This window comes from Giraffa tippelskirchi, chromosome 5 (assembly GCF_054371585.1).
Source record: "Giraffa tippelskirchi isolate mGirTip1 chromosome 5, T2T-mGirTip1v1.2.pri, whole genome shotgun sequence".
NCBI lineage: Eukaryota > Metazoa > Chordata > Mammalia > Artiodactyla > Giraffidae > Giraffa > Giraffa tippelskirchi.
In genome coordinates, this window is record NC_137279.1 from 126,368,751 (window position 1) to 126,396,508 (window position 27,758).

Genomic DNA, 27,758 nt, shown 5'->3' on the forward strand with positions numbered 1-27,758 from the left:
CACTACCAGCTAAGTAATCTTAAGCAATTTAACTTTTATAGAATTCTTTTCTTTGTCTGTAAAGTGCAAAAATAATATTCACCTTATGACCTTATTGTGAGGATACAGGGTTAAGAGGATTTGATAGAATACAGGAAGTGCTGCAAGGTCCATTAGCCAGAAAATGAAGCTGCTGCTGCTGCTGCTAAGTCGCTTCAGTCGTGTCCGACTCTGTGCGACCCCATAGACGGCAGCCCACCAGGCTCCCCCGTCCCTGGGATTCTCCAGGCAAGAACACTGGAGTGGGTTGCCATTTCCTTCTCCAGTGCATAAAAGGGTAAAGTGAAAGTGAAGTCGCTCAGTCGTGTCCGACTCTTAGCGACCCCATGGACTGTAGCCTACTAGGCTCCTCCGTCCATGGGATTTTCCAGGCAAGAGTACTGGAGTAGGGTGCCACTGCCTTCTCCGGAAAATGAAGCTACATAGTCCCTAAACATTTCCCACACTTGCCTGCTGATACAAATAGACGGATTGGTTAGATGAGTTGATCGCAGGCCTCTCCCTTGGAGATTCTGTTTCAGTAGCTCCCTACTGTATCCTAGAAGTCACATTTTTAAAAACACTGTTCTAGGGTCTAAGCAAGTTTGAATTTAGCAAAGGTATGTGTGAAAGTGTTGCTCAGTCGTATCCTACTCTTTGTGATCCTGTGGACTGTAGCCTGCCAGGATCCTCTGTCCGTGGAGCTCTCCAGGCTAGAATATCGGAGTGGGTTGCCATTTCTTTCTCCAGAGGATCTTCCTGATCCAGGATCCAGGGATGGAACCCAGGTCTCCTGCATTGCAGGCAGATTCTTTACCATCTGAGCCATCAGCGAAGACCTAGCAAAGGAATACACAATGTAAACTCCTATGCAGCAGGAGTTGGGGTTTCCACTGTCTAAATCTAGATCTGCCACTATCTCACTTGCTGCTGCTGCTAAGTCGCTTCAGTCCTGTCCGACTCTGTGCGACCCCACAGATGGCAGCTCACCAGGCTCCTCTGTCCATGGGATTTTCCAGGCAAGAGTACTGGAGTGGGTTGCCATTGCCTTCTCCAGTATCTCATTTGAGCAAGCTGTTTAACCTTTCTGGACTTGTTTACTCCTGTGTACACTTGTCCTATCTAACCTACAAGTCCACGGGGACTGAAGGCAAATTACACGTGGGGTGAAGGGGCTTCTCTAATCTCAGTATTTTTATATTGCTGTAATGTGAGTTAAGTAAACACAAAATTAAGCAAAACTGAGATAGGGGAAGTATTGCCTTTACGGTAAAATTAACTGACTAGGACGATGCCATCTCTAGCCCGCCACCTTAAGCTCCTGAGCGTCCACTCCTCTCAGGATCACGGCGTAACCTGAGGTGATCACCCTCAGCTACTCTGGTCACAGTGTTTGAGATCCGTGAAAACTTCTAGAAAAGTGAAAAGCCTGAGTGTTGGGAAAGAGGAGAAATATGAAAACCCTAAATTCAACTTTCCGTACCAAGGTACCTTTAACTGGCAAACACTTTCAGTAGCTGCGCATGTGCAACAGAAACACTTCGCTCGGCGTTTCATAAAGAAAAACGGCGATGTATGTCATTGGTCTCAGGTGGAAATCACAAAGTTGGTAAAGCTGAAACACCTGCTAACTTGGGCGCTCCGGGGTTCTTTAGGGCGCACAGGTGGTCTGACATTCTCATGAGCTGCAGCCAAACTTCTCCAGCACGTTAATCCGTGAATTTCAGTTTATGCACTGACGGTAGGTTAGCAGAAACCCACCCCCCCCGGAAGACAGCGGAGCGGTCTGAGCCCGGGCTTCCGTCCCTGGCCTTGAACTCCTCCCACCTCAAGCAAGCCACGCCCATCAAGACGCCCACTCTTCGAGTTTGAGTCTCTGGAGAGCCCGTAGTTTTGAACTCTGACCGCTCGTGCGGCCGGCACCGGGATAGCACGCATGCGTATTTTCTTTGCATGGGTGGCGCCCTTATCCTTGCGGCGGCTGCAGGAGCCCTGGCCTTGCTGCTGCTGGCAGTGCGGCTGTGGGTAGTCCTGAGTCCTCGCGCTCCTGTGCCTCGGCGGTCTCTCAGCCTCTTGGTGGTGGCTGGATCTGGTGAGTATACCGGCCGTGACTGGCGGGTTAGGGTTGGGAACTACAAAACCCAGAGTCCACCGCGGCGCTCTTCGCAGCGCCTTTAGGACTTTTTGCAGCTTTGCATGCTGAGATTTGTAGTTTGTCTGCGTGATTGGCTCAAATCCGCCCAACCTGGGCAAAACGCTGGTTTGTTGTTAGTGTGCCGCAGGCCGCGCGTTTATTGAGAAATGCGTAATTTACACTTGTCTGTAATAACCTTTTCTGTAGCGTATATTTTTCTAACAAAGCAAGTATCAGTTACCAAAGATGACACAGAAGCCTGTTGATGCAACATGAAATTTCCCTGAATAAATATTGTTTTGCATTATTAATCTAGACATTTGGGATTTAACTTACAGTTAAATTAATTACAGTTAATTTAATTACAGTTACTGCATAAAAACGAGACAAACTGAATCGTCGCATTTATAAGTATACATATACAAAATCTGCGAGTGTAGAAGAATTACCTACTAACAGGAGAACAATACACACCTGAGGATGTTGTGTCAGGGAATGAACAACAACCTGTACAGTCAGATACTGGAGAAGGAAATGGCAACCCACTCCAGTATTCTTGCCTGGAGAATCCCAGGGACGGCGGAGTCTGGTGGGCTGCTGTCTTTGGGGTCGCACAGAGTCGGACACGACTGAAGTGACTCAGCAGCAGCAAACGGAATCGGCCAGCTCTGTAGGCGCTTACAACTTTAAATGGACAGCTGTGACAGCCATACATACCCACACTGTGTACATATAGAAATGCCAGAAGATTGCATCCAGAAAGATTAATATTTATAGTATTAGCAAGTGTTCTAAACCTATCAGTTCAGTTGAGTTCAGTCGCTTGGTCGTGTCCGACTCTTTGCGACCCCATGAATCGCAGCACACCAGGCCTCCCTGTCCATCACCAACTCCCGGAATTTACCCAAACCCATGTCCATCGAGTCGGTGATGCCATCCAACCATCTCATCCTCTGTCGTCCCCTTCTCCTCCTGCCCCCAATCCTTCCCAGCATTAGGGTCTTTTCCAATGAGTCAACTCTTCGCATGAGGTGGCCAAAGTATTCAGCTTCAACATCAGTCCTTCCAATAAACACCCAGGACTGATCTCCTTTAGGATGGACTGGTTGGATCTCCTTGCAGTCCAAGGGACTCTCAAGAGTCTTCTCCAACACCACGGTTCAAAAGCATCAATTCTGCGGCGCTCAGCTTTCTTCACCGTCCAACTCTCACATCCATACATGACCACTGGAAAAACCATAGCCTTGACTAGACGGACCTTTGTTGGCAAAGTAACGTCTCTGCTTTTAAATATGCTATCTAGGTTGGTCATAACCTTCTTTCCAAGGAGTAAGCGTCTTTTAATTTCATGGCTGCAATCACCATCAGCAGTGATTTTGGAGCCCAAAAAACTAAAGTCTGACACTGTTTCCACTGTTTCCCCATCTGTTTCCCATGAGGTGATGGGACCAGATGCCACGATCTTAGTTTTCTGAACATTGAGCTTTAAGCCAACTTTTTCACTCTCCTCTTGCACTTTCATCAAGAAGCTCTTTAGTTCTTCACTTTCTGCCATAAGGGTGGTGTCATCTGCATATCTGAGGTTATTGATATTTCTCCCGGCAATCTTGATTCCAGCTTGTGTTTCTTCCAGCCCAGTGTTTCTCATGATGTACTCTGCATATAAGTTAAATAAGCAGGGTGACAATATACAGCCTTGACGTACTCCTTTTCCTATTTGGAACCAGTCTGTTGTTCCATGTCCAGTTCTAACTGTTGCTTCCTGATCTAAACCTATGTTCACGTGTAATTCATTACTTTATTCACTTAATGTGTTTTGAGCCATGGGAGAGAGGGCAGACAATAAACTAAGCCCTGAAAATAACAAAGCTGATTAACACTACTTGCCATGGAGTGCTGACTATGTCCCAAGCGCTGAAAGGTGTGAGGGAACAGCTGTGAATGAAATGGAGAATATAGAAAAACTAATAGAAAACAAAAAACAGAATGGATCCTTGCCACAATGAGAAAAATACTGTAACCTGGGAAGTAGAAACTGCTATGTAAGTTCACACTGGGCATCACTTTATTTGAACCTGAGACAGGAGGCTTCCTGGAAGAAGTGATGTCTAAATGGATACTTGAAAGATGACTAAGAATTAGCCAGACAAGGGGGAGCGCTGGGTGTTTGAGGTCTGGAAAGGTGTGTAAAGAAAGCCATGACACTTGGAATGGCCAGACGTGAGAGAGCACTCCTACAGTGAGTTGGATGTGGGGAGGTAATGATCGGAGAGGGTATTTTAACACCCCCCCAAACACACACACGTAGAGCAAGGGAAACTATTCCACTGCTTCCTACCATGTAGTTATTGGGATCACTTACCTCTAAATTAACATAATACCGGAGTTAAATCACATCCTATGCCACTTACTAATTTGATGATGTTGGGCAAATTAGTTAATCTCATTGAACCTTCTATTTCCACTTTGAAAAATGTGAGTTAGGAAGAGGTGAGAGAGTAAATGTGATGGTAAAGTGCTTAGCAAAGTGCTTGGCGCATAGTAATGCATTTAATAAGTGATGACTTTTGATAGTCCTAGTAGCAAAGGGATCTTTTAAAGAATTTTTAAATGGAGAGTGACCCAGTTGAATCTGAGCTTTCACAAAGATCATTCAGCCGGCATTGTCTAGAGAATGTCTTGAAAAAGACTGAGGTAGGGAGACAAGTAGGAGCCTTTTGAATATTTCAGGTGACAGATGACAGCCTGACTGGGGTTGATGAGTGAGGGGATGGAGAAAAGTATATGCATTTAAGTGAGATTTAGGAGATAAATATCACTGAACTTGTGGATTGGAAGTGGAGGGTAATGGGAAGGTGGGCTCAAGAGTTATGTCTGGGTTTCTGACTTGAGCAGATGGATGGAAGAATGGATGTTCAAGCCATTCACTTAATGTCGTTAGATTTGGCAGTTTGGGAACCAAAGCCAAAATTGAGAATTTGTCTGGCAGATGGTGCCCTCTGTCATTCAAACCATTGAGGGTATGAAGAATAAAGGACCTCAAAAAGTCATCCAAACCAAAGAAAGATTTGTAGTTAGATAAATAATTTAATAGTTCATGTCCAAAATTTAGGATGGGGAAGGCATTTTTCTTGTTTACCTTGAATACCAAAAATGCTTAATCTTACCATAATGTATCACTTGTTTAAACAATACCAATCAAAATTACTGTTTGTCTTTGAAACACCGTATGTTTCAAAGACATGTGACCTGCTTAGACAATTTTAGATGTAATATTAAATTGTCTGTCATTAGAGGTACAGCAGTAACAAAATAAAAGCTCTTGCTGTCATGGTGTTTACCTTCCTTTGGGGCAAGGGTGGGGGAGACCAAAACAGAAAAAATGAGTAGACTATATAGTTAGTTACAGGCAATAAATACTATGAAGTAGAGAAAGGAAGTTGCATTTTAGATAGAATTGTCAAGGAAAGCCTCCTTGGGGAGATGAGAGATACCCAACAGCAAGGAGGCCAGAGTGGCTGGAGTAGACTGCGTAAGGTGGGGAAGAAGCAGATGAGGCCCAAGAGCTTACAAAAAGTCTTTTATTCCATATAAGAAGGGGAGCCCTTGGAGAGTTTTGAATAGAGATAAATAATTTGATCAACTCTTTTTAATAGGATCACTCTAGAGGCTGTGTTGAGAATAGACTATAGTGGCTACTTAAATAGACAAGGGCAGTGAGGGGAATAGACCAGGAAGCTATAGTCATAATACATGCAAGAGAGGTGTGGTTTGGAGCAGGATGCTTGCAAAGGAAGTTAGAAGTGATTGCATTCTGGGTAGATCTTAAGATAGAATTGAGAGGATTTCATTCCCAAAGAATAAATGTTAATGAAAGAGTAAAATGGAAGACAAAACCCATCATTTTAATGGCTTGATTCAGTAACAAGGTTAAATTTTCAAAGAATGTATTCAGTGAGGGTTTCCTTTAAAGAAAAAAAAAAAGGAAAAAAGACCATGAAAGCAGGTAAAATGAAGTCTTAACTGCAGTGGAAGATGTTATGTATATTAGGTTTTATCCTTAGTTGTTCCAGCTGTGAAAATAAGTACCTACTTTGCAAACTACCACACTTTTTCAAAGTTAAAAACAAAAATTCTAAGATGAGTATGAGATATGAGAGTTACTTGCCTAAGAAGATGGGTGACAAGTTATGGACAGAGGCGCCTGGTAGGCTACAGTCCATGGAGTTACAAAGAGTCGAACACGACTGAGCAGCTAACACTTTCATTCACTTTCACAGAAGAAAATGGGTGACAAGTTATTAAGTATGATTCTAATTCCCATTATATTTACTCTATGCGGACTTTATTTCTATATCTAATTCCTTCTGGGATCTAGAGAATAATCTTTCCCTTTCTACTATAAGAAATATATGTGCTTCGAGAAAACACACATTTAATTTGTTTGATTATCCTATTTGTTTGTTTGTATCACTATTGAAAGCTTTCTTACAATAGGGAAGTGGGGCAGGGGGAGCTTTGTAGCATGACCAGAAGCAAAGAAGAGGTAACAAATAAGATGAACACAGAGAATGTTAAAGACATCAACCTGGCTGAGGCTGAGGGATTGTGCAATTAAATAGATACGATCGGGCTCATTCTTATGAAGTTCAATTGCCTTGCTTAACTGGCATATAGTTAATGGATAAATAAATATTCTTTTGATTTTTTTTCCCCTGAAGGAAACCTTAATGAACACAGTTGATTTTTAAATTCATGGTTTTAAAATTAAAGTGTTAAAATTTTGGAGATTGTACGATTTCAGAAATTGAACACACAGTTGTTGGGTGAAGTTTGGTAAATATTTGAGGACCTGCAGAGAGCTGAGACCTCTGTTAGGAGGTGTTGAACAAAAGTCTTCCTTAGAAAGATCTGAGCCCTGGCAATCAGCACTCATGCCTACCTAATATTACTTCACAACATGGAAGCCTTCAGCAGCTGCTTCCCATTTTTCAATCTACTTTGCTGACCTTACTTCACCCTCATCTTTCTTCCCAGTGTTCCCACCAACCTTGAACACCCATCCCAGATCTTGTCTTCTCATGTCCTAATGATCCCACCCCACCCAGTGGCATCCCTATACCTGTATGCCCATTAGCTTCACTTTTAAGTCATCTCAGCCTTCACCAGGGATCTTCTCTATGCTGAGGGCATTGCTTTTCATAACCGTTTGCTTGCCCGTCCCCCTCATTTGAATGTTTTTTGCTGTCTTACATCACTCTTTATATACCTGTGTGTGTCTTGCCCCTCTCTCATCAGACTTCTTGATAATAAGACCTATGTCTTATACCAGGCTTCCCAAGTGATGGAGTGGCCAAGAATCTGCCTGCAATGCAGGGAACTTGAGACACAGTTTTGATCCCTGCGTCAGGAAGGTCCCCTAGAGAAGGAAATGCTAACTCACTCCAGTATTCTTTCCTGGGACAATTCCATGGACAGAGGAGCCTGGCGGACTACAGTCCATGGGGTCGCAAAGAGTTGGACACGACTGAGCCACCGAGCACGCACAGTACAGTGTCTTATACTTCTTTGTACCTTCTTCAGCTAGTACAGTAGCACAATCTACTGCTGGTGATGATTTTATTTTTAGACATTTATTATCCTCTTCCCCCATATAGAAGTAGTATTTGTACAAGGGCACAGATTATTGTTTCCAAATATTCCTTCTGTATTTTGAGAAATGCACAAAACTTAGCATTAGGATAACATCGTCAGATGGATATGTCCATTACAAGTTTCTTCATCTTAGGCCTTCCAATATTTTTTCCAGGTGGGCATACCACTGAGATCCTAAGGCTGCTGGAGAACTTGTCCGATGCTTATTCTCCTAGACATTATATCATTGCTGACACTGATGAAATGAGTACCCATAAAATAAATTCTTTTGAACAAAATCGAGCTGATAGAAACCCCAGTGCTACGGTAAGTAATAATTTCTGTGTCTAAGAAAGTTACAGGTTGTATATTGAATTTAATTCTCTCATGAAGCAATCTCATGGCACTTCTGTGCCCTGCTCACACAATACAGTCACATGTTTATTGCTGATGAAATATAGTGCCTTTACTACCCAAAGATAAAAGCTTCTTTAAAATAAATCTTCAGATTAAAATGGTGGCTTAATTTCTTATATTCTTTTCTTTTAAATAGAGAATTTTTTTTTTAGTAATTCCAACTGCAAAAATTGTTTTATTTATAATTACATACATTAAAGCATCCAGTTCATGTGCTTATTGGCTCTTCGTTGAAGTGTTTTGTTTTGTTTTTTTTTGAAGAACACACCAAAATGTAATTCTTTTTAATATTTATCTATTTATTTGGCTGTGCTGGGTTTTAGTTGCAACATGCAAACTCTTGGTCGTAGCATGTGGGATGTAATTCCCTAACCAGGGATTGAACATGAGCCCCCTGAATTGGGAGCATGGAGTCTTAGCTGCTGGACCATCAAGGAAGTTTCTCATTAAAGTTCTTTATCAATGTATTATGTGTATTGATAATATATCTGTTACTACTTTTTATCCTTCCAATTATATTTGTATCTGCCTTTAAAATTACTTCTCAGCTCCTCATTGCTCACTTCATTTTAGCATTTTAGTCAGAATTTGGGGTAAATTGAAAAAAAGTGAAACTTTTTATCAAGGAAAGAAACCAGAGCTGTTCTTCATTAGATTGTCTCCATCGCTCCCTCTCTCTGGTACCTGCCTGGACATGGAGCTCCAACAGATAGTTCGGGAATAGACAGGCACCCCAGCTCAGGCCACTCAAAGTGTTCCTCTGGGCTTTCTGGACTTGGGGACCCTGAGAATGGAAATAGTCTTTCTTCAGGTGCTTCAGCTCTTTAAAAGAGAAAACTTGAAGAAAAGCAGTCATGTTTTCACCTGCTAGCTAAAGACAGACTGCAGCTAGAGCAAACTATGAAGTTAATATACAGGAAGAGCAAGATGGAGAAGCAGACGGTGAGTCCTGCCTTCAGTTACTCCAGAGCTGCCCTCATATGGGCCCTATCGTCGTTCTTACCTTTCTTGGAAATCAGGATGCACTAATGGGTAACTCACCCTCTGCTGACCTTTTTAGCTAGTTAAACCTTGTTTTAATTACGATTTGGTCACTTGGAGTGACTGAACTGAAGCATGATCCCTCACTGTACACATACATGCTAACTCACTTCAGTCGTGTCTGACTCTGCAACTCTGTGGACTGCAGCCTGCCAACCTTCTCTGTCCATGGGATTCTCCAGGCAAGAATACTGGAATGGGCAGCTCTTCCCTCCTCCAGGGGATCTTTCTGACCCTGGAATCAAACCCACGTCTCTTAAATCTCCTGCATTGGCAGGTGGGTTCTTTACTACTAGTGTGACCTGGAAGGCCCCTGATCCCTCACTTCAGTTCAGTTCAGTTGCTCAGACGTGTCCGACTCCTTGTGACCCCATGAACTGCAGCACGCCAGGCCTCCCTGTCCCTCACCAACTCCTGGAGCCTACCCAAACTCATGTACATTGAGTCGGCGATGCCATCCAACCATCTCATCCTCTGTCCCCTTCTCCTTCTGCCCTCTATCTTTCCCAGCATCAGGGTCTTTTCAAATGAGTCAGCTCTTTGCATCAGGTGGCCCTCCCCCACTTAACGCACTACTAAGACGTGTTCTTGGAAGATCCCTGTCAAACAAGATTGAAATCCACCTGCTATTAGTCAGCCATAGTGAAATATTTGGTGTGGGATGAGCCAAAATGCTTCATTTCTGTTTCAGGACTCAATACTGTGTTAGTTTCCTAGTGCTATTATAACAAAGTACTATACACAGGGTGGCTTGAAGCAACGGAAATTTATTCTCCCACTCCATTTGTAGTTATTATAAAATAATGGCTGTATTCTATATAATATATCCTTATAACTTATTTATTTTATGTATAGGAGTTTAATCCCTTCTCCGACTTGCCCCTCCCTCCTTCCCTTGCCCCATTGCTGCTGCTGCTGCTGCTGCTGCTAAGTCGCTTCAGTCGTGTCCGACTCTGTGCGACCCCATAGACGGCAGCCCACCAGGCTTCGCCGTCCCTGGGATTCTCCAGGCAAGAATACTGGAGTGGGTTGCCATTTCCTTCTCCAGTGCATGAAAGGGAAAAGTGAAAGGGAAGTCGCTCAGTCATGTCCGACTCTCAGCGACCCCATGGACTGCAGCCTACCAGGCTCCTCCATCCATGGGATTTTCCAGGCAAGAGTACTGGAGTGGGGTGCCATTGCCTTCTCCGCCTTGCCCCATTAGGAACCACTAATTCGTTCCCTATATCTGTGATTCTATTTCTTTTTTATTATATTCACTAGTTGATGTTTTAGATTCCACATGTGATATTATACAGTATTTGTCTTTCTCTAACTTACTTCACTTAGTATAATATGCTCCAAATCGATGCATGTCGTTGCATTTGGCAAAATTTCATTCTTTTTATAGCTGAGGAGTATTCCATTGTGTACACACTGCATCTTCTTTATCCATTCATCTGTTGATGGACACTTAGGTTCCTTCCATATCCTGGCAATTGTATATAATGCTATAAACCTTGGGGTGCATGTATCTTTTTGATTTAGTGTTTTTGTTTCTTTTTTCAAATATATACCCAGGAGTGGAATTGCTGGGTCACGTGGTAGTTCTATTTTTAGTTTTTTGGGAAACCTCCATACTGTTTTCCACAATAGCTGCACCAGCGTACATTCTAACCAACAGTGTATGAGGGTTCTTTTTTCTCCACATCCTCACCAACACTTGTTATCTGTGTTCTTTTTGATGACAGCCAGACAAGTGTGAGGTGATATCTCATTGTGGTTTTAACTGACATTTCCCTGATCATGGCCATCTGATCTTTTCTTTGGAAAATTGTCTGTTCAGATATTCTGCCCCTTTTTTAATCAGGTTGCTGGACTTTTTTTTTTTTTGATATTTGAGCTGTTTATATATTTTTGGATATTAACCCCCTATTGATCATATATTTGCAGATGTCTTCTCCCATTCAGTAGGCTATCTTTTTATTTTGTCAGTGTTTTCCTTTCATGTGCAGGAGCTTTTAACTTTCATTAGGTTCCATTTGTTTATTTTTGCTTTTGTTGCTTTTTTTAGGAGACAGATCCAAAAAACACTGCTACAATTTCTGTTGGGAGTCTTCTGCGTATGGTTTCTTCCAGGAGTTTTATGGTTTCTGGTCTTACATTTAGGCCTTTAATCCACTTTGAGTTTATTTTTTCTACCTGATGTTAGAGAATGTTCTAATTTTATTCTTTTATATGTAGCTATCCAGCTTTTTCATTGAGACTTATTTAAGAGACTGTCTTTTCTTCACTGTGTGTTCTTGCCTCCTTTATCCTAAGTAATCGACCATCAGTGTGTCGGTTTATTTCTGGGATCTCTGTTCTGTGCCATTGATCTGTGTGTCTGTTTTTGTGCCAGTACCATACTCTTTTGATTACTGTAGCTTAATGGTATAGTCTGAGGTCAAGGAGCACAATTTCTCCAGCTCTGTTCTTTCTCAAGATTGTTTGGCTGTTTTGTTGTCTTTTGTGCTTCCATACAAATTAAAAAATTTTTTTAAGTTCTGTGAAAAATGCCATTGGTCATTTGATAGAAATTACACTGAACCTGTGGATTGCCTTGGATAGCATGGTCATTTTAAGATTATTAGTTCTTCCAATCTATGAACATGGTAGAACTTTACATCTGTTTATGTGGTCTTCAATTTCCTTCATCAGTGTCTTATAATTTTCCGAACACAGGACTTTTTTCTCCTTAGGTAGGTTTATTCCTTGGTATTTTATTCTTTTTTGTGCAATTGTAAATGGGATTGTTTCCTTAATTTCTCTTTCTGATAGTTTGTGATTAGTGTGTGGAAATGCAGGAGATTTTTGTATTTTAATTTTGTATCTTGCAATTTTGTCGTATTCATTGATGAACTCTTAATAGATTTTTGGTGGTGTCTTTAGGATTTTTTAGATATAGTATCATATCATCTGCAAACGGTGACAGTTTTATTTCTTTCTTTCCAGTTTGGATTTTTTAATATCTGTTTCCCTGCTGATTTCTGTGGATAGGACTTCCAACACTGTGTTGAATAAACATGGTGGGAATGGACATTCTTATCTTATTCCTAATCTTAGAAAAAATGTTTTCACCTTTTCACTTTTGAGTATGATCTTTGCTTTGGACTTGTCATATATGGCCTTTATTATGTTGAAGTGTGTTATCTCTATGCCCATTTTCAATATCATAAATAGATGTTGAAGTTTATGAAAAAGTTTTTCTGCATCTATTTAGATGATTGTGTGGCTTTTATGCTTCAGTTTGTTAATGTGGTGTATTACATTTATTGATTTGCAGATACTGAAAAATCCTAACATCCTGGGATAAACTTCACTTAATTGTACTATATCATCCTTTTAATGTATTGTTAGAGTCAGTTAGAGCTAGTATTTCTTTGAGGATTTTTGCATCTATGTTCATCAGTGATCTTGGCCTGTAATTTATGTTTTGTGATATTTCTGTCTGGTTTGGGTGGCAAGGTGATGCTGACCTCATAGAATGAGTTTGGAAGTGTTCCTTCCTCTGCAAATTTTTAGAATAGTTTGAGAAGGATAGGTGTTGACTCTTCTCTAAATGTTTGGTGGAATTCACCTGTGAAGCCTTCTCATCGTGAACTTTTGTTTGGAATTTTTTTTAAATTATTGATTCATTTTCATTTCTGGTAATTGATCTGTCCATATTTGTATTTCTTCCTGATTCAGTCTTGAGAAGTCATGTAAGAGTTCTAGGAATTTGTCCACTTCTTCTAAGTTGCCCATTTTTTATTGCCACACAGTTGTAGTAGTCTCTTATGATTCTTTATAGTTCTGTGGTGTAGGTTGTAACTTCTTTTTCATTTATGATTTTATCGATTTGAGCCCACTTTCTCTTTTCCTTAATGAATCTGGCTAAAGGTTTATCAATTTTGTTTATCTTTTCAAAGAACCAGCTCTTAGTTTCATTGATCTTTTCTATTGTTTTTTAGTCTCTATTTCATTTATTTCCACTCTGATCTTTATAAGTTCTTTTTTTGCTGTTAGCTTTAGGTTTTATTTGTTTTTCTTTTTCTAGCTCCTTTAGATTTGGGACTAGATTTCTTATTTGAGATTTTTCTTGTTTCCTGAGGTAAGCTTGTATTGCTGTAATGTCCATTTTAGAACTCCTTTTGCTGCATCCCATAGGTTTTGGATCATTTTGTTTTCATTTTCATTTGTCTTCACATATTTTTTTAATTTCCTTTTCAATTTCTTCAGCAATCCATTCATTTTTCAGTAACATAGTGTTTAGCTTTCACAGGTCTGTGTGTGTTTTGAAGCTTTTCTCTTAGAGTTGCCTTTTAGTCTCATAGCAGTGTGGTCAGAAAAGATGCTTGATAGGATTCCAGTTTTCTTAAATTTACCAAGGCTTCTTTTGTGTGAAGCATGTAATGTATCCTGAAAAATGTTCCCTGTGCACTTGAAAAGAATGTGTATTCTGCTGCTTTTGGGTGGAATGTTTTATAAATACTTCTAAGTCCATCAGGACTATTGTGTCATTTAAGGCTAGTACTTTTTTAATTAATCTTCTATCTGGTCTGGATGATCTGTTCATTGATGTGAGTAGGGTGTTAGAAGTCCCTTACTATTATTGTCAATTTTTCCCTTTATGTCTGTTAATATTTCTTTTATGTATTTAGATGCTCCTATGTTGGGTGCATATGTTTATACTTCTTAGAGCAATCTCTTGATCATTATGTAATGTCCTTCTTTGTCTCTTGAAACAGTGTTTATTTTAAAATCTGTTTCTTCTGCTATAAGTATTGCTACCCCAGCTTTCTTTTGATTTCCACTTGTGTGGAATATGTTTTTCTATCACCTCATTTTTAGTCTGTGTATATCTTTAGATCTGAAGTGCATCTCTTGTAGGCAGCAACTTTTCTTTTTTTTAGCCACTCATTGTCTTTGACTGGAGCATTTAGTCCAGTTAAATTTAAAGTAATTATTAATATGCATGTTTTTATTGCCATTTTGTTCATTGTTTTGTAGGTCTTTCTTGTTCTTCTTTTGTTCTCTCATGATTTGATGACTATCTTTAATATTAGGTTTGGATTCTTTTTTCTTTTTGCATGAGATAGATATATGATTATGATTATATATATGTGATTAAATTCATGATCTCTTAATGTCAACTGCATTTTAACAGCTTTGCATTTGTATTCTCCTCCCCTCGTGATGACTGTTTTTGATATCATGTTTTACCAATAGTTGTTTCGTGTATCCCTTATCTGCTTATTGTGGATATCGATGATTTTACTACTTTTGTCTTTAACCTTCCTGCTAGCTTTGTGCATGGAAAATTTCCTAACTTTACCATATTTTTGCCTTTGAAAGTGAAAATGAAAGTCGCTCAGTCGTATCCAACTCGTTACAACCCCATGGACTATACAGTCCATGGAGTTCTCCAGGCTAGAATACTGGAGTAGGTAGCCGTTCCCTTCTCCAAGGTATCTTCCCAACATGGGGATCAAACCCAGGTCTCCGGCATTGCAAGCAGATTCTTTACCAGCTGAGCCACCAGGGAAGCCCAAGAATACTGGAATGGGTAGCCTATCCCTTCTCCAGTGGATCTTCCCGAACCAGAAATCGAACTGGGGTCTCCTGCATTGCGGGCGGATTCTTTACCAGCTGAGCTACAGCCTTTACTGATTAATTTTTTCCATTAATATTTTCATGTTTCTAGTTTCTAATTGTGACCTTTTCTTTTTCACCTAGAGAAGTTCCATTAACATTTCTTGTAAAAAGCCGGTTTGGTGGTGCATTTTGACAAGATTAGTTTTTCCAATCCATGAGCACAGAATATCTTTCTATTTATTGGTGTCTTCTTTAATTTCTTTCATCCGTGTCCAATAATTTTCAGTGAACAAGTCTTTCACCTCCTTGGCTAAATTTATTCCTAGGTATTTTATTCTTTTTGACGCAGTCATAAATAGTATTGTTGTCTTAATTTCTCTTTCTGATAGTTTGTTAATAGTTGTAGAAATACAAAAGATTTTTGCCTATTGATTTTGTATCCGGAACTTTGCTGAATGTGTCTCTTAATTTTGACAGTTTTTTGGTGAAGTCTTTAGGGTTTGCTATGTATAAAATATCATAGCACCAACAAATAGTGACTATTTTGTTCTTCTTTTCCGATTTAAGTTTTGTACAACTTGTCTGTTATACAGTGGCCCCAATGTGTTATTTTTGTTATGGAAATAAAACTTTGCAGGCTTTCTGTTTCTTTTAAAATCAGTGTAGCTAAGATATTTTTCTAAGAACATATTTAATTTTGGTAACTTTGCAAATATATTGGCATTAATAGTTTCATAATATTCTCTTGCTGTTTTTGTAATCTGTGCTATAGTGTTTGCATATTTTCCATCTCTTTTGACTTTTGTGTGTCATGATGTTTTAAATGTGTCTTTTATAAATGACAAAGTATAATTTTAAAATTCAAAACTGAGAATCATTGTCTCTTAACAAGCATGTTTGTTACATGTACATTTATTTTGGTTACTAATATATTAGATTTATTTCTACTATTTTATTTGGTTCTTTCTACTTACCATTTTCTTTGAATCTTTTTTTGTTCCATTTCCGTCTTGTTTGGATTGAGTTTTCATTGTCCTCCTCTTATCCTGGCATGGAAATTACCTTCTTATCTTGGGTATTTTCTTTAAACTATTAATATAGATAACCAACTTAAAATCAAAATCTTATTATTTCCAGTCTTCTGGAAAACAAGAAAAAGCTTTTAGAATATTTTAACTGTGAGCAGCACCTCCAATCCTATATGTTATTATTCAGAGTTTTGGTTTACCTTGTTTTTATTCCACTTATATAAAGGAGATCAGTCCTGGGTGTTTATTGGAAGGACTGATGTTGAAGCTGAAACTCCAATACTTTGGCCACCTCATGCGAAGAGTTGACTCATTGGAAAAGACCCTAATCCTGGGAAGGATTGGGGGCAAGAGGAGAAGGGGATGACAGAGGATGAGATGGTTGGATGGCATCACCGACTCGATGGACATGGGTTTGGGTAAACTCCGAGAGTTGGTGATGGACAGAGAGGCCTGGCGTGCTGCGATTCATGGGGTCACAAAGAATCGGACACGACTGAGTGAACTGAACTGAACTGAATATTACTTATTACTATTATTTTTTGCAGTTAGTATTTGTTTAGGTGTATGTAGTATTTTCTTTCCTTACCCTCATACTCCTTTCTTTTGGATCCATTGTCTTTTTCTAGAAATATATATATATATTTAGTTCTTTCATGGAAGGTCTGTTAGTGATTTATTCTTGCCGTTTGGTTTGTTTGCTTGAAAATATGTTTGGGTTTTGCCCTCCTTCGATTGCATTCTGTATTTAGAATTCTAGTTTGAATTTTTTCCTTAATAACTGTGAATTTGGCATTCATTTATTTATTTAACAAGTATTTTTTGCCTTCCCATTGGGTGCTAGGGATACATTAGTGAATAAAATACAAATGTCTCCTCTATGGTGTCTATGTCTCAGTAGGGGGATAATAAACAAGATATTTAAGTAAAATGTATAATTTGCTAGTGATAAATGCTAAAGAGAGAAATAGAGCAGGGAAATAGAGCAGTAAAAGGGAACAGAGAATATCAGGGAGTTGAAGGGAGATTGCAGTTTTTGGTAGAGTGGCTGGGAAAGGTGATATTTGAACCAAGACTTGATGGAGGTATGGTGCAAAGCAGCCTGAGGAAAGCCAGTTCTTGAAGAAGAAACAATAACTGCAGTGAAGCGCCCTGAGACAGAATTGTACCTGGCATATTTATGAAACAGTAAAGGAGATCAGTGTGGCCAAAGCAGAGTAAGCAAGAGAAAGCTCAGTAGATTATGAAGCCATAGACATCAAAGTGGGGATAACAGGGTCAGATCTTTTAAGACCTTTTGGTCCATTTTTAATCTTAGGGTTTTTTTCCCCCACGAGTGATGTGGGGAACAATTGGGAGGTTTTAAAGGGGAGTGATGTGATCTGGCTTATATTTTAATAGGATCATTTTGGCTGCTGAATACACTAAAAGAGGCAAGGGCAGAAGCAAGGAAAGCAGTTTGGAGGCTATAGCAATAATTCAGGTGAGAGACCAGCATGGCTTGGGCAAGGATGGCAATACTGGGTTTGATGGGGAATAGTCAGATTCTGGACATACTGTGAAGGAAGAGCTAATAGGATTTCCTAGCAGACAAGTTGTGAGATGTGGAGAAAAAACAAAGAGTGGGAGATGACATCCAGATTTTTGGCCTGAGCTACCAGGAAAATGGAGCTGCCATTTATTTACATGAGGAAGACTACATGAGACAGCAGCAGGGCTAAGTGTAAGATATCTGTAAATATATAAACAAAGATGTTAACTGTGCAGTTAGATGTATGAGTCTGAAGTTGAAGGAAGCTGGTCTTCAACATGAATTTTGGACTCACCTGTGTTTACATGGTAGTACTCAAAACAAGAAACTGTGATATCACCCAGGGATTGAATGTAGTTAGGAAATAGAAGATGGCTAAGAACTAAGCCCAGAGCACTCTAGGTTTCAGACTTAGGGGAGCTGTTACGGTTGTGAAATTATTAGCCATCAGTTTGTTGTTCCTCAGTAGGCCTCTGCTCCAGAACCTGGGGAGGGCAACCCAAAACCCATCTCTAGGTTTCTGGCATCATTATGTCCTCCTCCCCAAGCTTCAGGGTCACAGACTGCTCCTATTTTATTTTCTTCTTGTTTCTAGCAAGCAGAGATTTCCCTCCTTTCCAGTTCAGATAAAATTATATTTTGTTGTGTATCTTGCAGCATTTTAATCTATTTATAGAAAGGTTTGGGTCTTGGTTTAAGTCAGAGTTTTAATATATCCTCTGTATAGATGCCCATTCTACACTGTCTGTGTTAATGTGTTTAGTACATCTAATAAAAAAGCCAAAGCCTTTGACTGTGTGGATCACAATAAACTGTGGAAAATTCTGAAAGAGATGGGAATACCAGACCATCTGACCTGTCTCTTGAGAAACCTGTATGCAGGTCAGGAAGCAACAGAACTGGACATGGAACAATAGACTGGTTCCAAATAGGAAAAGGAGCACGTCAAGGCTGTATATTGTCACCCTGCTTATTTAACTTATATGCAGAGTACATCATGAGAAACGCTGGGCTGGAAGAAGCACATGCTGGAATCAAAATTGCCGGGAGAAATATCAATAACCTCAGATATGCAGATGACACCACCCTTATGGCAGAAAGCGAAGAAGAACTAAAGAGCCTCTTGATGGAAGTGAAAGAGGAGAGTGAAAAAGTTGGCTTAAAGCTCAACGTTCAGAAAACTAAGATCATGGCATCTGGTCCCATCACTTCATGGGAAATAGATGGGGAAACAGTGGAAACAGTGTCAGACTTTATTTTTTTTGGCTCCAAAATCACTGCTGATGGTGACTGCAGCCATGAAATTAAAAGACGCTTACTCCTTGGAAGGAAGGTTATGACCAACCTAGATAGCATATTTGAAAGCAGAGACATTACTTTGCCAACAAAGGTCCGTCTAGTCAAGGCTATGGTTTTTCCAGTGGTCACATATGGATGTGAGTTTGGACAGTGAAGAAAGCTGAGCACCGAAGAATTGATGCTTTTGAACTGTGGTGTTGGAGAAGACTCTCGAGAGTCCCTTGGACTGCAAGGAGATCCAAGCAGAATCCTAAAGGAGATCAGTCCTGGGTGTTCATTAGAAGGACTGATGTTGAAGCTGAAACTCTAATACTTTGGCCACCTCATGCAAAGAGCTGACTCATTGGAAAAGACCCTGATGCTGGGAAGGATTAGGGGCAGGAGGAGAAGGGGACGACAGAGGATGAGATGGTTGGATGGCATCACCGACTCGATGGACATGGGTTTGGGTAAACTCCGGGAGTTGGTGATGGACAGGGAGGCCTGGCGTGCTGCGATTCATGGGGTCACAAAGAGTCGGACACGACTGAACGACTGAACTGAACTGACATCTAATAAATAGCACCCCCTACCTATCCAATTTTCCTCACTCTTTAAAATCTGGTATAACTGTAGCAACTGCAGTTTCCTAGCAGTTGATAATACTCCTACAGTTAAAGGCCTTGACTGTCTCTTTTTAGTCTAATTTTTTTCCGTCTTCTAAAGTAAACCAGAAACTCTGTACCACTTTAAAGCATTAACAATAATTGCACTCTGTGCCTGGGTGGGATGTCTCATCCATATCTCTCAGAGCACTTTAGGAATAAAAGTGTATCAAGTCCCACTTGGTTCTGGTAAGAAGCCAAAACCTGCATTTTCAACACAAGCCCGCTCTTCTAAAAACATAAAGAAGACCTTCCCAGAAACCAGAAGATACAAATGACCTATTATTAATCACATATTGTTGCCCAAGTAGTATAGAAAGTTTCTACTGCTTGATTAATAACTTAGTCTAATATAGAATTTCTAAATATTTTTGTTAGTTCTTAGAAAAATATTTAAATGTTAATATTTGTCTATTTATGCTAGATATAAATATCTAGCAGATTTTAAAGCTAAATTTTATGCTAATAATATAGTCTTCTTATTGAATGGTAGAGATGACCTACTTTTGTTGCAGAAACCTCATTCAAATTCCTTCTAATTCCTTTGATTCAGTACATTTTTACTTGTATTTAACATCTTTAGGTACATAATTTATCTTATTTATAGTTACACAAGAGTGAAGAGAAATAGTTATTTCTGGTACACTTTTAACTCCTCTCAGTCTACATTTCTTTAATAGTTTAACTAGCTTTTGAAGAGAAACAGGCTTCTCTGGGGAGAAACATCTCGATCCACTCAAATAAAGCAACTGAGATGAGAAAGGTGAGGGGCAGTACGCTAAGCGAAACAAAAAGCAAAACCATGTTTAGCTGTGAAATTACCTATATGAAAAAAGTCTGGAAAAGCCTTCTAAAGAAAATGTAATTTCCACTGGGATTAGCTCTAAAGTAAAGAGTGGCTAAAGTAATATCTTTTCGAAAAATTGGATGGTAACCTTTCCAAATAGAACCAATTACCAGAGCTGTATTATATAAAGGTAAGTGAAAAATTGCAGCAGAGCTTCCTCCCGGAAAGCAGTCATCCACGTGTTGGCCTGTGTTTCAGCAGGGACATCCACCCCTTGGGACACTGAGGGAAGTGAGAGTCAGGGCACTGCACTGTAGATTCTGGTTCATTTTTTTATTTGCTTCTCAGTCTGTGCATTATTTGTTAACCACCTGGCTTGACAACCATTACTCCTTGTAACTTCTGTTAGAGCCTGAGTTGGCACCTTCAGAGCATATCAGTAAAGACAGAAGTTCAGTGACACTCGAATAAAACATTTTTTGAATACATATAAAAATTAAAAGAGTGGGCTTTTTTCATATGTAAAACAATAATAGAAGTTTCTGAAAACTGAGTTGAAGGGTTAAAAATTAGGGTCAACCCTCTTTACTTTTGAGTCACTGACTAGATTTGTCACTACTCTATAGTTAAGCATATAATGTTTTGCCAAGAAAGATTACTTGTTTATTTGGGGGGGGGATATTCAGTGCGTGCCAATTCTGTACAAGACATTATGCTTATGTGGATATTTCAGCATATCTTTATAATCAGTTTGCCCCATAATTACCTGCTGCAGGACTGTGAACAGTTATTTTTCTCTGTTCTTTTCTTTTCCAAAAGTTTTGTTTGTTTCTAAATTGAAAAACTGTAGACAGCAAAGAAGTATGGGAGTAAAAAATGGGAGTTTCCTGTAACCACTCGTCTCACTGTCTAGAGGGAAACACTGTACCAGCTTGAGTCATATCCTGCTGGTATTACTTTTTTTCCTCCTGTTGTACATGTACTTATAACAAAATGTAATGAATTATGTTTACATATATATATGTAACTGTATAAACAGGGGTGGGAGAGCAGAGCATGGCTAGTTTATAAATCACACCCTGTACATTGCTTTCAGCTTTTTTGTCCTTTTAACTCTGTACCTAGATAGTTTTCCATGTTGGTACTTGGAGGTCTACCTTATAATGCTTAGATATGTAGTATTGTTGTACCTTTTCCCTATTGCTGTTTTCAGTTTCTCATTGAATACTACAGTAAACAATTTTGAACTTATGTTATATATAGTCTGCAAATATTCTTATAACTTTCTATATTTTCTGCAAATGTGAGTGTGACTGTGATTAGAAAAAAATTAAAAACAAAAAGCCCAAATTAAGTACCTTGCTGACATGGAAGGGCATGTCACCCCTTTGACATTGTAGCATTCTGCTAGAATGTTGATTGAATTCTTGATTTGAAGTAAATGCAGTAAACATATGAGAGTATCCTGTGGGGTAAACAAGTGTAATAGCTATCCCAAACTCTTACTGTTTTGGTCACTAAATAAAACCCTTCTGGCCTTCTCTTCATATTTTTCAATAATTTACTGGGCCAGGTGGTCCTGAATGCATGCTATGTTCAAACCCCACATATGCTGCAGTTACTGTGAATTCTAGTCTTCTTGTCTGTATCATATTCATATTCTTGGCTACCTACATTTATTGTCCTAAAACAATACATTGTACAAATAACCTATTATTCTAACAATTTTAATGATTTCCTTAATGTGAAAAAGTGTATTTGGAGCCAAAAGCCAATCTCCATAAGAGGCATTCTTCTCCCTACAATCAGACCCGAAACAAGAATACCTGCCAGTTCAGTTCAGTTCAGTCGCTCAGTTGTGTCCGACTCTTTGTGACCCCATTGACTGCAGCACGCCAGGCTTCCCTGTCCATCACCAGCTCCTGGAGCCTGCTCAAACTCATGTCCATTGAGTCGGTGATGCCATCCAACCATCTCATGCTCTCTCATTTCCTTCTTCTCCTGCCTTCAATCTTTCCCAGCATCAGGGGCTTTTCCAATGAGTCAGTTCTTCGCATCAGGTGGCCAAAGTATTGCTGTTTCAGCTTTAGCATCAGTCCTTCCAATGAATATTCAGGACTGATTTCCTTTAGGATTCTGCTTGGATCTCCTTGCAGTCCAAGGGACTCTCAACAGTCTTCTCCAACACCACAGTTCAAAAGTATCAATTCTTCTGCACTCAGCTTTCTTTATAGTCCAACTCTCACATCCATGCATGACTACTGGAAAAACCATAGCCTTGACGAGACGGACCTTTGTTGACAAAGTAATGTCTCTGCTTTTTAATATGCTGTCTAGGTTGGTCATAACTTTCCTTCCAAGGAGTAAGCGTCTTTTAATTTCATGGCTACAGTCAACATCTGCAGTGATTTTGGAGCCCAGAAAAATAAAATCAGCCACTGTTTCCACTGTTTGCCCATCCATTCGCCATGAAGTGATGGGACTGGATGCCATGATCTTAGTTTTCTGAATGTTGAACCTTAAGCCAACTTTTTGACTTTCCTGTTTCACTTTCATCAAGAGGCTCTTTAGTTCTTCTTCACTTTCTGCCATAAGGTTGGTGTCATCTGCATATCTGAGGTTATTGATATTTCTCCTGGCATTCTTGATTCCAGCTTGTGCTTCATCCAGCCCAGCATTTCTTTCCCCAATTTATGATGCAGTATCAGTCAGACTTCTAGAGTTTTTTAACTTTGTTTTTTTATTCAATGTTAAATATTTGTTTTCCACTTGCCAGGCATTGTAATAGGGAGTTGGGATACATCAGTGAAAAATCAGACAGAAATATTCCTGCAATCATGAAACTTACTCTACGCGAGCTGGATCCGAAAGGCAGTAATACTAGACAGAGTGAATAAGAAAACCATACAGCTTGTTAGTAGGCCGTCAGTGCTGGGGGATGATTGCCCAAGAACCGGGGGTGGGGGTGGGGGATTGAGAATTCTGACAAGGAGGAAAAATTTGCAGTTCTGGTCAGGATCTTCAAGAAAATGGGAGCATCTGGGAGAAGAACGTTTCAGGCAGAGGGTGTGGTCTGGAAAAACTGCCCAGTGGATGCTGGAGGAATGGCTGAGGGTCAGAGTGAGTGGAGGGAGGGACACCAGAGAAGAGATGGAAGGGTAGGTTGGGGCCAAATGGTGTGGGGCCTTGTAGGCCCGTGTGAGGACTTCCTCTCTTGCTCTGAGGAAAATAGGGAGCTGTTGGAAGGTTTTGCTCCAGAGAGTGTTGTGGCCTGACTGCTATTTTAAACAAATCCCTCTGGTTGCTGTGTTGCAAGTAGACTGTAGGGGATAGGGTGAAACCAAGGAGGGTAGTTAGGCAGTTGAAGCAATCCAAGCAAGAGAGAGTGTGGCTTGTATTACTAGGGATAGGAACAGGGGGAAATGGTTAGAATCTGGATTTTTTTTTTTTTTCCTGAAAGTAGAGTAATAGAATTTCCTGACAGATTGGATGTGAGTTGAGAAGAAAAGAGAAATCAAGCCAAGTTCGGAGATGCTGTCAGTGGCCCTGGGAAGTCTATCAGTGGAGCGTCTTCATCTCCAGGTGTCTTTATAAATAGTATTTTGTACCACCCAAATGAATCAACAGACTCTACGCTGGCTAGAGGAACCAGGATGCAACCTGATATTCAAAGGGGTAGCCCAGGCCCTCCCAGCACTGGTTTAAAACCATTTCCTGAGTCCTGTGCGCTTGCACTCTCTCTTTCTCTTTTTTCTCTCCCCTCCCCTGCTTCCCCTCTCACTCCTCCTCTTCTAACCAAAAAAGGCCTTTCAAGCTCCAGAAATGATTCTACGAAGTCCTTCCAGGTGTTGAAGAACCTTGTAAAATATTAAGACTCGTCCCTCTGCGGCCTCCTCACCCCACGTTGCTGTCATTCCCTCATGCATCCACCAGGCGGCACTGCACTGCTTAACATTATGCTGCTGGGCCCTGCACGACTTCTCAGTAGGGGCAAGGGATGGCTGGACTTTAGAATGGATTTCTCATATATATCGCATACTAATCTGGCTTGGGGAAGATGAGGAGAGATTGTCCCCAGTTCTTTTTTTAGTAGCATCATATAGCCTTGCTAGGGATAATATCCTTTGTTGAGTTTGAAAAGGCTCTAAGTGGCTTTCTAGCAGTCTTTCCATGTAGAGTGTGTCTTTAAAGACTTTCTTCACCAAACACCTTCTTGAGGTTGCAGTACTGTTTATTTGTTTTATACACTCTTTATTTGATACAGGTAGAACAGTTCCCTAGAAGCCTTCCCAAAAGTAAAATCCTTCTTGAAAATTATAAGTGGATATTAAGTAGTTTCTGTGTGCAGAATTTGGACTGTGTTTTTATAAAGAAGGAAAGGAAGTACCCTTAGTCTGAGGTTTTTTTGGTGTAGTTGGACAGGCAGAGCATGAATACTGGAAACCTTAGGAATTAATTAATGAAAGTGTTATCGGGCACTGCTACTGACTAAAAAGTAATATAGCACAAGGTACCTCTGGAGTATGGAGCACAGGGTGGGATGGGAAAGAAGCCTCTTGGTTGAAGTCGGCCTAACTGCCTTGTCAGTTAGGCTTCCAGCCTCTCTGCCCTTCCCTGGTAGAAAACCCAAGGTTTATCCACCAGAAAGGTTAAATAAAGAAGTTTTGGCTTTGGAAACAACAAACCAAACTGCATATGGAATAAGACATTGCCCTAAAAACCGAGAGCTTAAGGAATGTGTATAACTACCCCTGTTCCCCCGATGCATACCGCTTAGGTCTCCTTTGCCATCAGTTCATATGTTTCCCCCAGTCAGGAGAGTAAACATTAACTTTGAAGAAACTGTTTGCTTTGGAGAATAGAACTATGTATTCCAACACTTGGGATTTTCCCCCAGTGAAGTGGTCAAGTCCTGTTTTTGTCCTCTACGTGAGAAGTTCCACCCAGCACACAGAGCTTCCGTCTTCCTTTTAATGCCTCATTCTTCAATAGGAGCTGGGATTTCTCAGCCTTGGTACTGTTGATATTTTACATGGGGAGGCTGTCTGCTCCCTGTGGGATGTTTAGCAGCATCCCCAGCCTTCACCACTAGAGGCCAGTAGCACCCATTCCTTCCCCACCCCTCACCCCCAGTCTTGGCGACCAAACATGTCTCTTATCCTTGTCGCCTGAAGGTCTCTGAGGGAGAAATCTCCCCCTCTCTCTTGAGAACTGCTTTGAACCAGCATCCACAGACCACCAGATACTGGAGGAAAGTCCCTAACATACGAGAAGGCAAAACTAACCGGGAACGGGATTTTGAGAAAAGGAACGGGGAGGGCGGAGGAGGGGGTTTTGAAGGAAAACAATAACATTAGAGAAATGAGAGGATATTGTATCTTTAAAAAAAGAATGAGATCTACTTTTTAAAAGCGCTCACAGAATAAGAAAGACCTTTGGCTATTAAATTTTTAATTATAGGAGTTAAAAAATCAGAACATTGGAAGATCATATTCAAGAACTCTTCTGTAAATAAGAACAAGAAATAAAAACAGTAGAGGAAAGGTAAGAAAATTAAATAATTTAGTTAGATGTTGGCAGTCTACTATCCAAAAAGACCAAGGACATGGGGGAAGTTGCTTTTTTTTTTTAAGTGAAAATCCAAGAAGAATTCCCAGCACCTGAAGGACATGACCTTCAAACTAAAGGACTACCCCCCAAGCCAGTTAAAACTGTAGTCACAACAAGATATATCATCATACTATTTCAGAACCAGTGATTAAAGGGAAAAATTCCAAAAACATCCAGAAAGAAAAAGGAAAGGAGTCACGTCGGGGGTTCTGATGGCATTCAGAATGACGGTGGAGAAATGTCCTCAAACTGATTCCCCATAAATCCTTTCACAGAGGACGTGCTCCACCAAAACAAGGGGAATCCAGGAGTCTGAGAGCAGCAGGCGGAATTCTCAGGATGGGAGGGAAGGAGTTCCGTGTGAAGACAGCCATGTTCAGCAGCCCCAGAGAGAGAAGAGACCATGCTGATTGAGTGTGGAGGAGGGACAGCTCTGGAGCTAGAGTGTTGGGGGGCGGGGGGGAATGGTAGCTTCTCCAGAAGGGTAGGGGGACGTGAAGAGTGAACCTGGGGAAAAGTAAGGAAGGTGGGAAGTGCAGCACAAACAAACGGAGGTTGTGTTTGACAAGAATCACGACAGCTGCTTAAAGCAGTCGGTTAAATTTACAAGGCAAGAAATTATTTCAGATTTAGAAACCCAAGACTGTCTTAGAATGTTTTCATTGCAGAAGAGATTTAAGTAAGCTGGTATTAAGATTGTACAAAGAGGGTAGAGGAATCATCTTAGCATTACAAATAATGGTTGATTTTCAGTTTTGTTTGAACATTTTCTGTGTTTTCTAAAGTTATAATTAGAAAACAAAGTGTTTTGGAGGAGGTTTTTGTTTGTTTGGTTGTTTTAGAAATAAAGCTGAGAAGAGAGAAAAGCCTCACTGGAAGTAGTAATTTTCTGAATACCCACATTTCATCAGCACTAATATTTTGGGACTAGTATAATTTTTTGGAAGCACATTGCTTTTTCTGTTACTTTAATAAATAAGGATCTTTTGGTATCATCTTTTAGCCTGTCTGTATGATTCAGTGACAGTTTCGTGATTGCAGGACTCATCTACCAGTACTTCTGAAATTAACATGATGTTCTTCCATTTAACAACACCTGCTATTTTCCACAAGGTGGGGTGCTAACTTCACACAGTGAACTGAGGCTGTGTTGAACTGCTGAGACTTCTAAATCTAATGCTAATGCATTTGGTATCTCTCTTACATAATTCCCAGGCCATCCTAAAAGAGGTTTGTGAACTGTGTAAAAGCAGTTATGGGGTTTTGTTTCAGTTTCTGAATTGTGTGTTACAGTTCATGGATTAACATATTTACCTTTTTAGAGCGTGACCAGTGTATACATGCACTTTTCCTCTTTATAGTGGACCTTAACTATATTCAATTATAGGTGAAGGTAAAAAATATCTCTAATTTGGAAGAGGATCATTCTAGATGCCTGAAATACCTTAAATAGAAAGTATCTAAAATGTATTGCACTTAGAGATCCTGCCATGGCTCTTTCAGTGAATAAATGATTCTTTTTAAAACAGTACATCAGATAGATGTATAATATATGATTCTCAAGTATTTTAAGTAGCTTAATCTCTTAAACTCCTTCCCAAATCTTAAGTGTCGCATCCTCCATCTCTACAACAAAGGCAGGTCAGTTTAAACTTTCTTTGAATCAGATTCTGAATTGATGTTATTAAAATAGCTGTAAATAGCATATTGCAGTTATTTCAACCTTCAGGTAATTTAACTTCTTCCCTGTGCCAGTGAAATTTGTTTGGGCTTCTTACAACATGCAGAGCTGGTAACATTTTACAATATGATGCTATTGTTTCTCCATTTTAAAGCAAATTAAAGACATTATAATAACCAGTGTTTGAATTTAAATATTTACATAAATAGCATACTTTAAAACTTCATGGGCCCAAGCATACAGTAATTTTTGTTGTTGTTAACACAAAATCAGGATGTGGCCTGTTTCCTTTTATCCTTCCTTTTGCACAAATGGAGATTCTTTGGTCCCTTTTAGCCT

General features: G+C 39.9%; 2 protein-coding genes across 4 annotated transcripts in view; one reads left to right on the top strand and one right to left on the bottom strand.

Annotated features, from left to right (window-relative positions):
- TLCD4 (TLC domain containing 4) overlaps positions 1-2,154 on the bottom strand; it is a 121,176-nt gene extending 119,022 nt beyond the window's left edge. Inside the window, exons 1-2 of one of the 2 annotated variants that reach the window (XM_081486225.1) lie at positions 1,502-2,154; positions 490-857 (exon numbers count right to left, since the gene is read on the bottom strand). The gene's annotated coding sequence lies outside the window, so the exon portion shown is untranslated. The remainder of the gene's footprint in view (positions 1-489; positions 858-1,501) is intronic. The other variant, XM_081486224.1, reaches the window with a different exon arrangement.
- Positions 1,872-27,758, top strand: part of ALG14 (ALG14 UDP-N-acetylglucosaminyltransferase subunit) — a 154,775-nt gene continuing 128,888 nt past the window's right edge. For both annotated transcript variants that reach the window (XM_081486227.1, XM_081486226.1), the window contains exons 1-2: positions 1,872-2,110; positions 7,962-8,113. In XM_081486227.1, the coding sequence (XP_081342353.1) occupies positions 1,972-2,110; positions 7,962-8,113 (291 nt within the window). In that variant the 5' untranslated portion in view covers positions 1,872-1,971. The remainder of the gene's footprint in view (positions 2,111-7,961; positions 8,114-27,758) is intronic.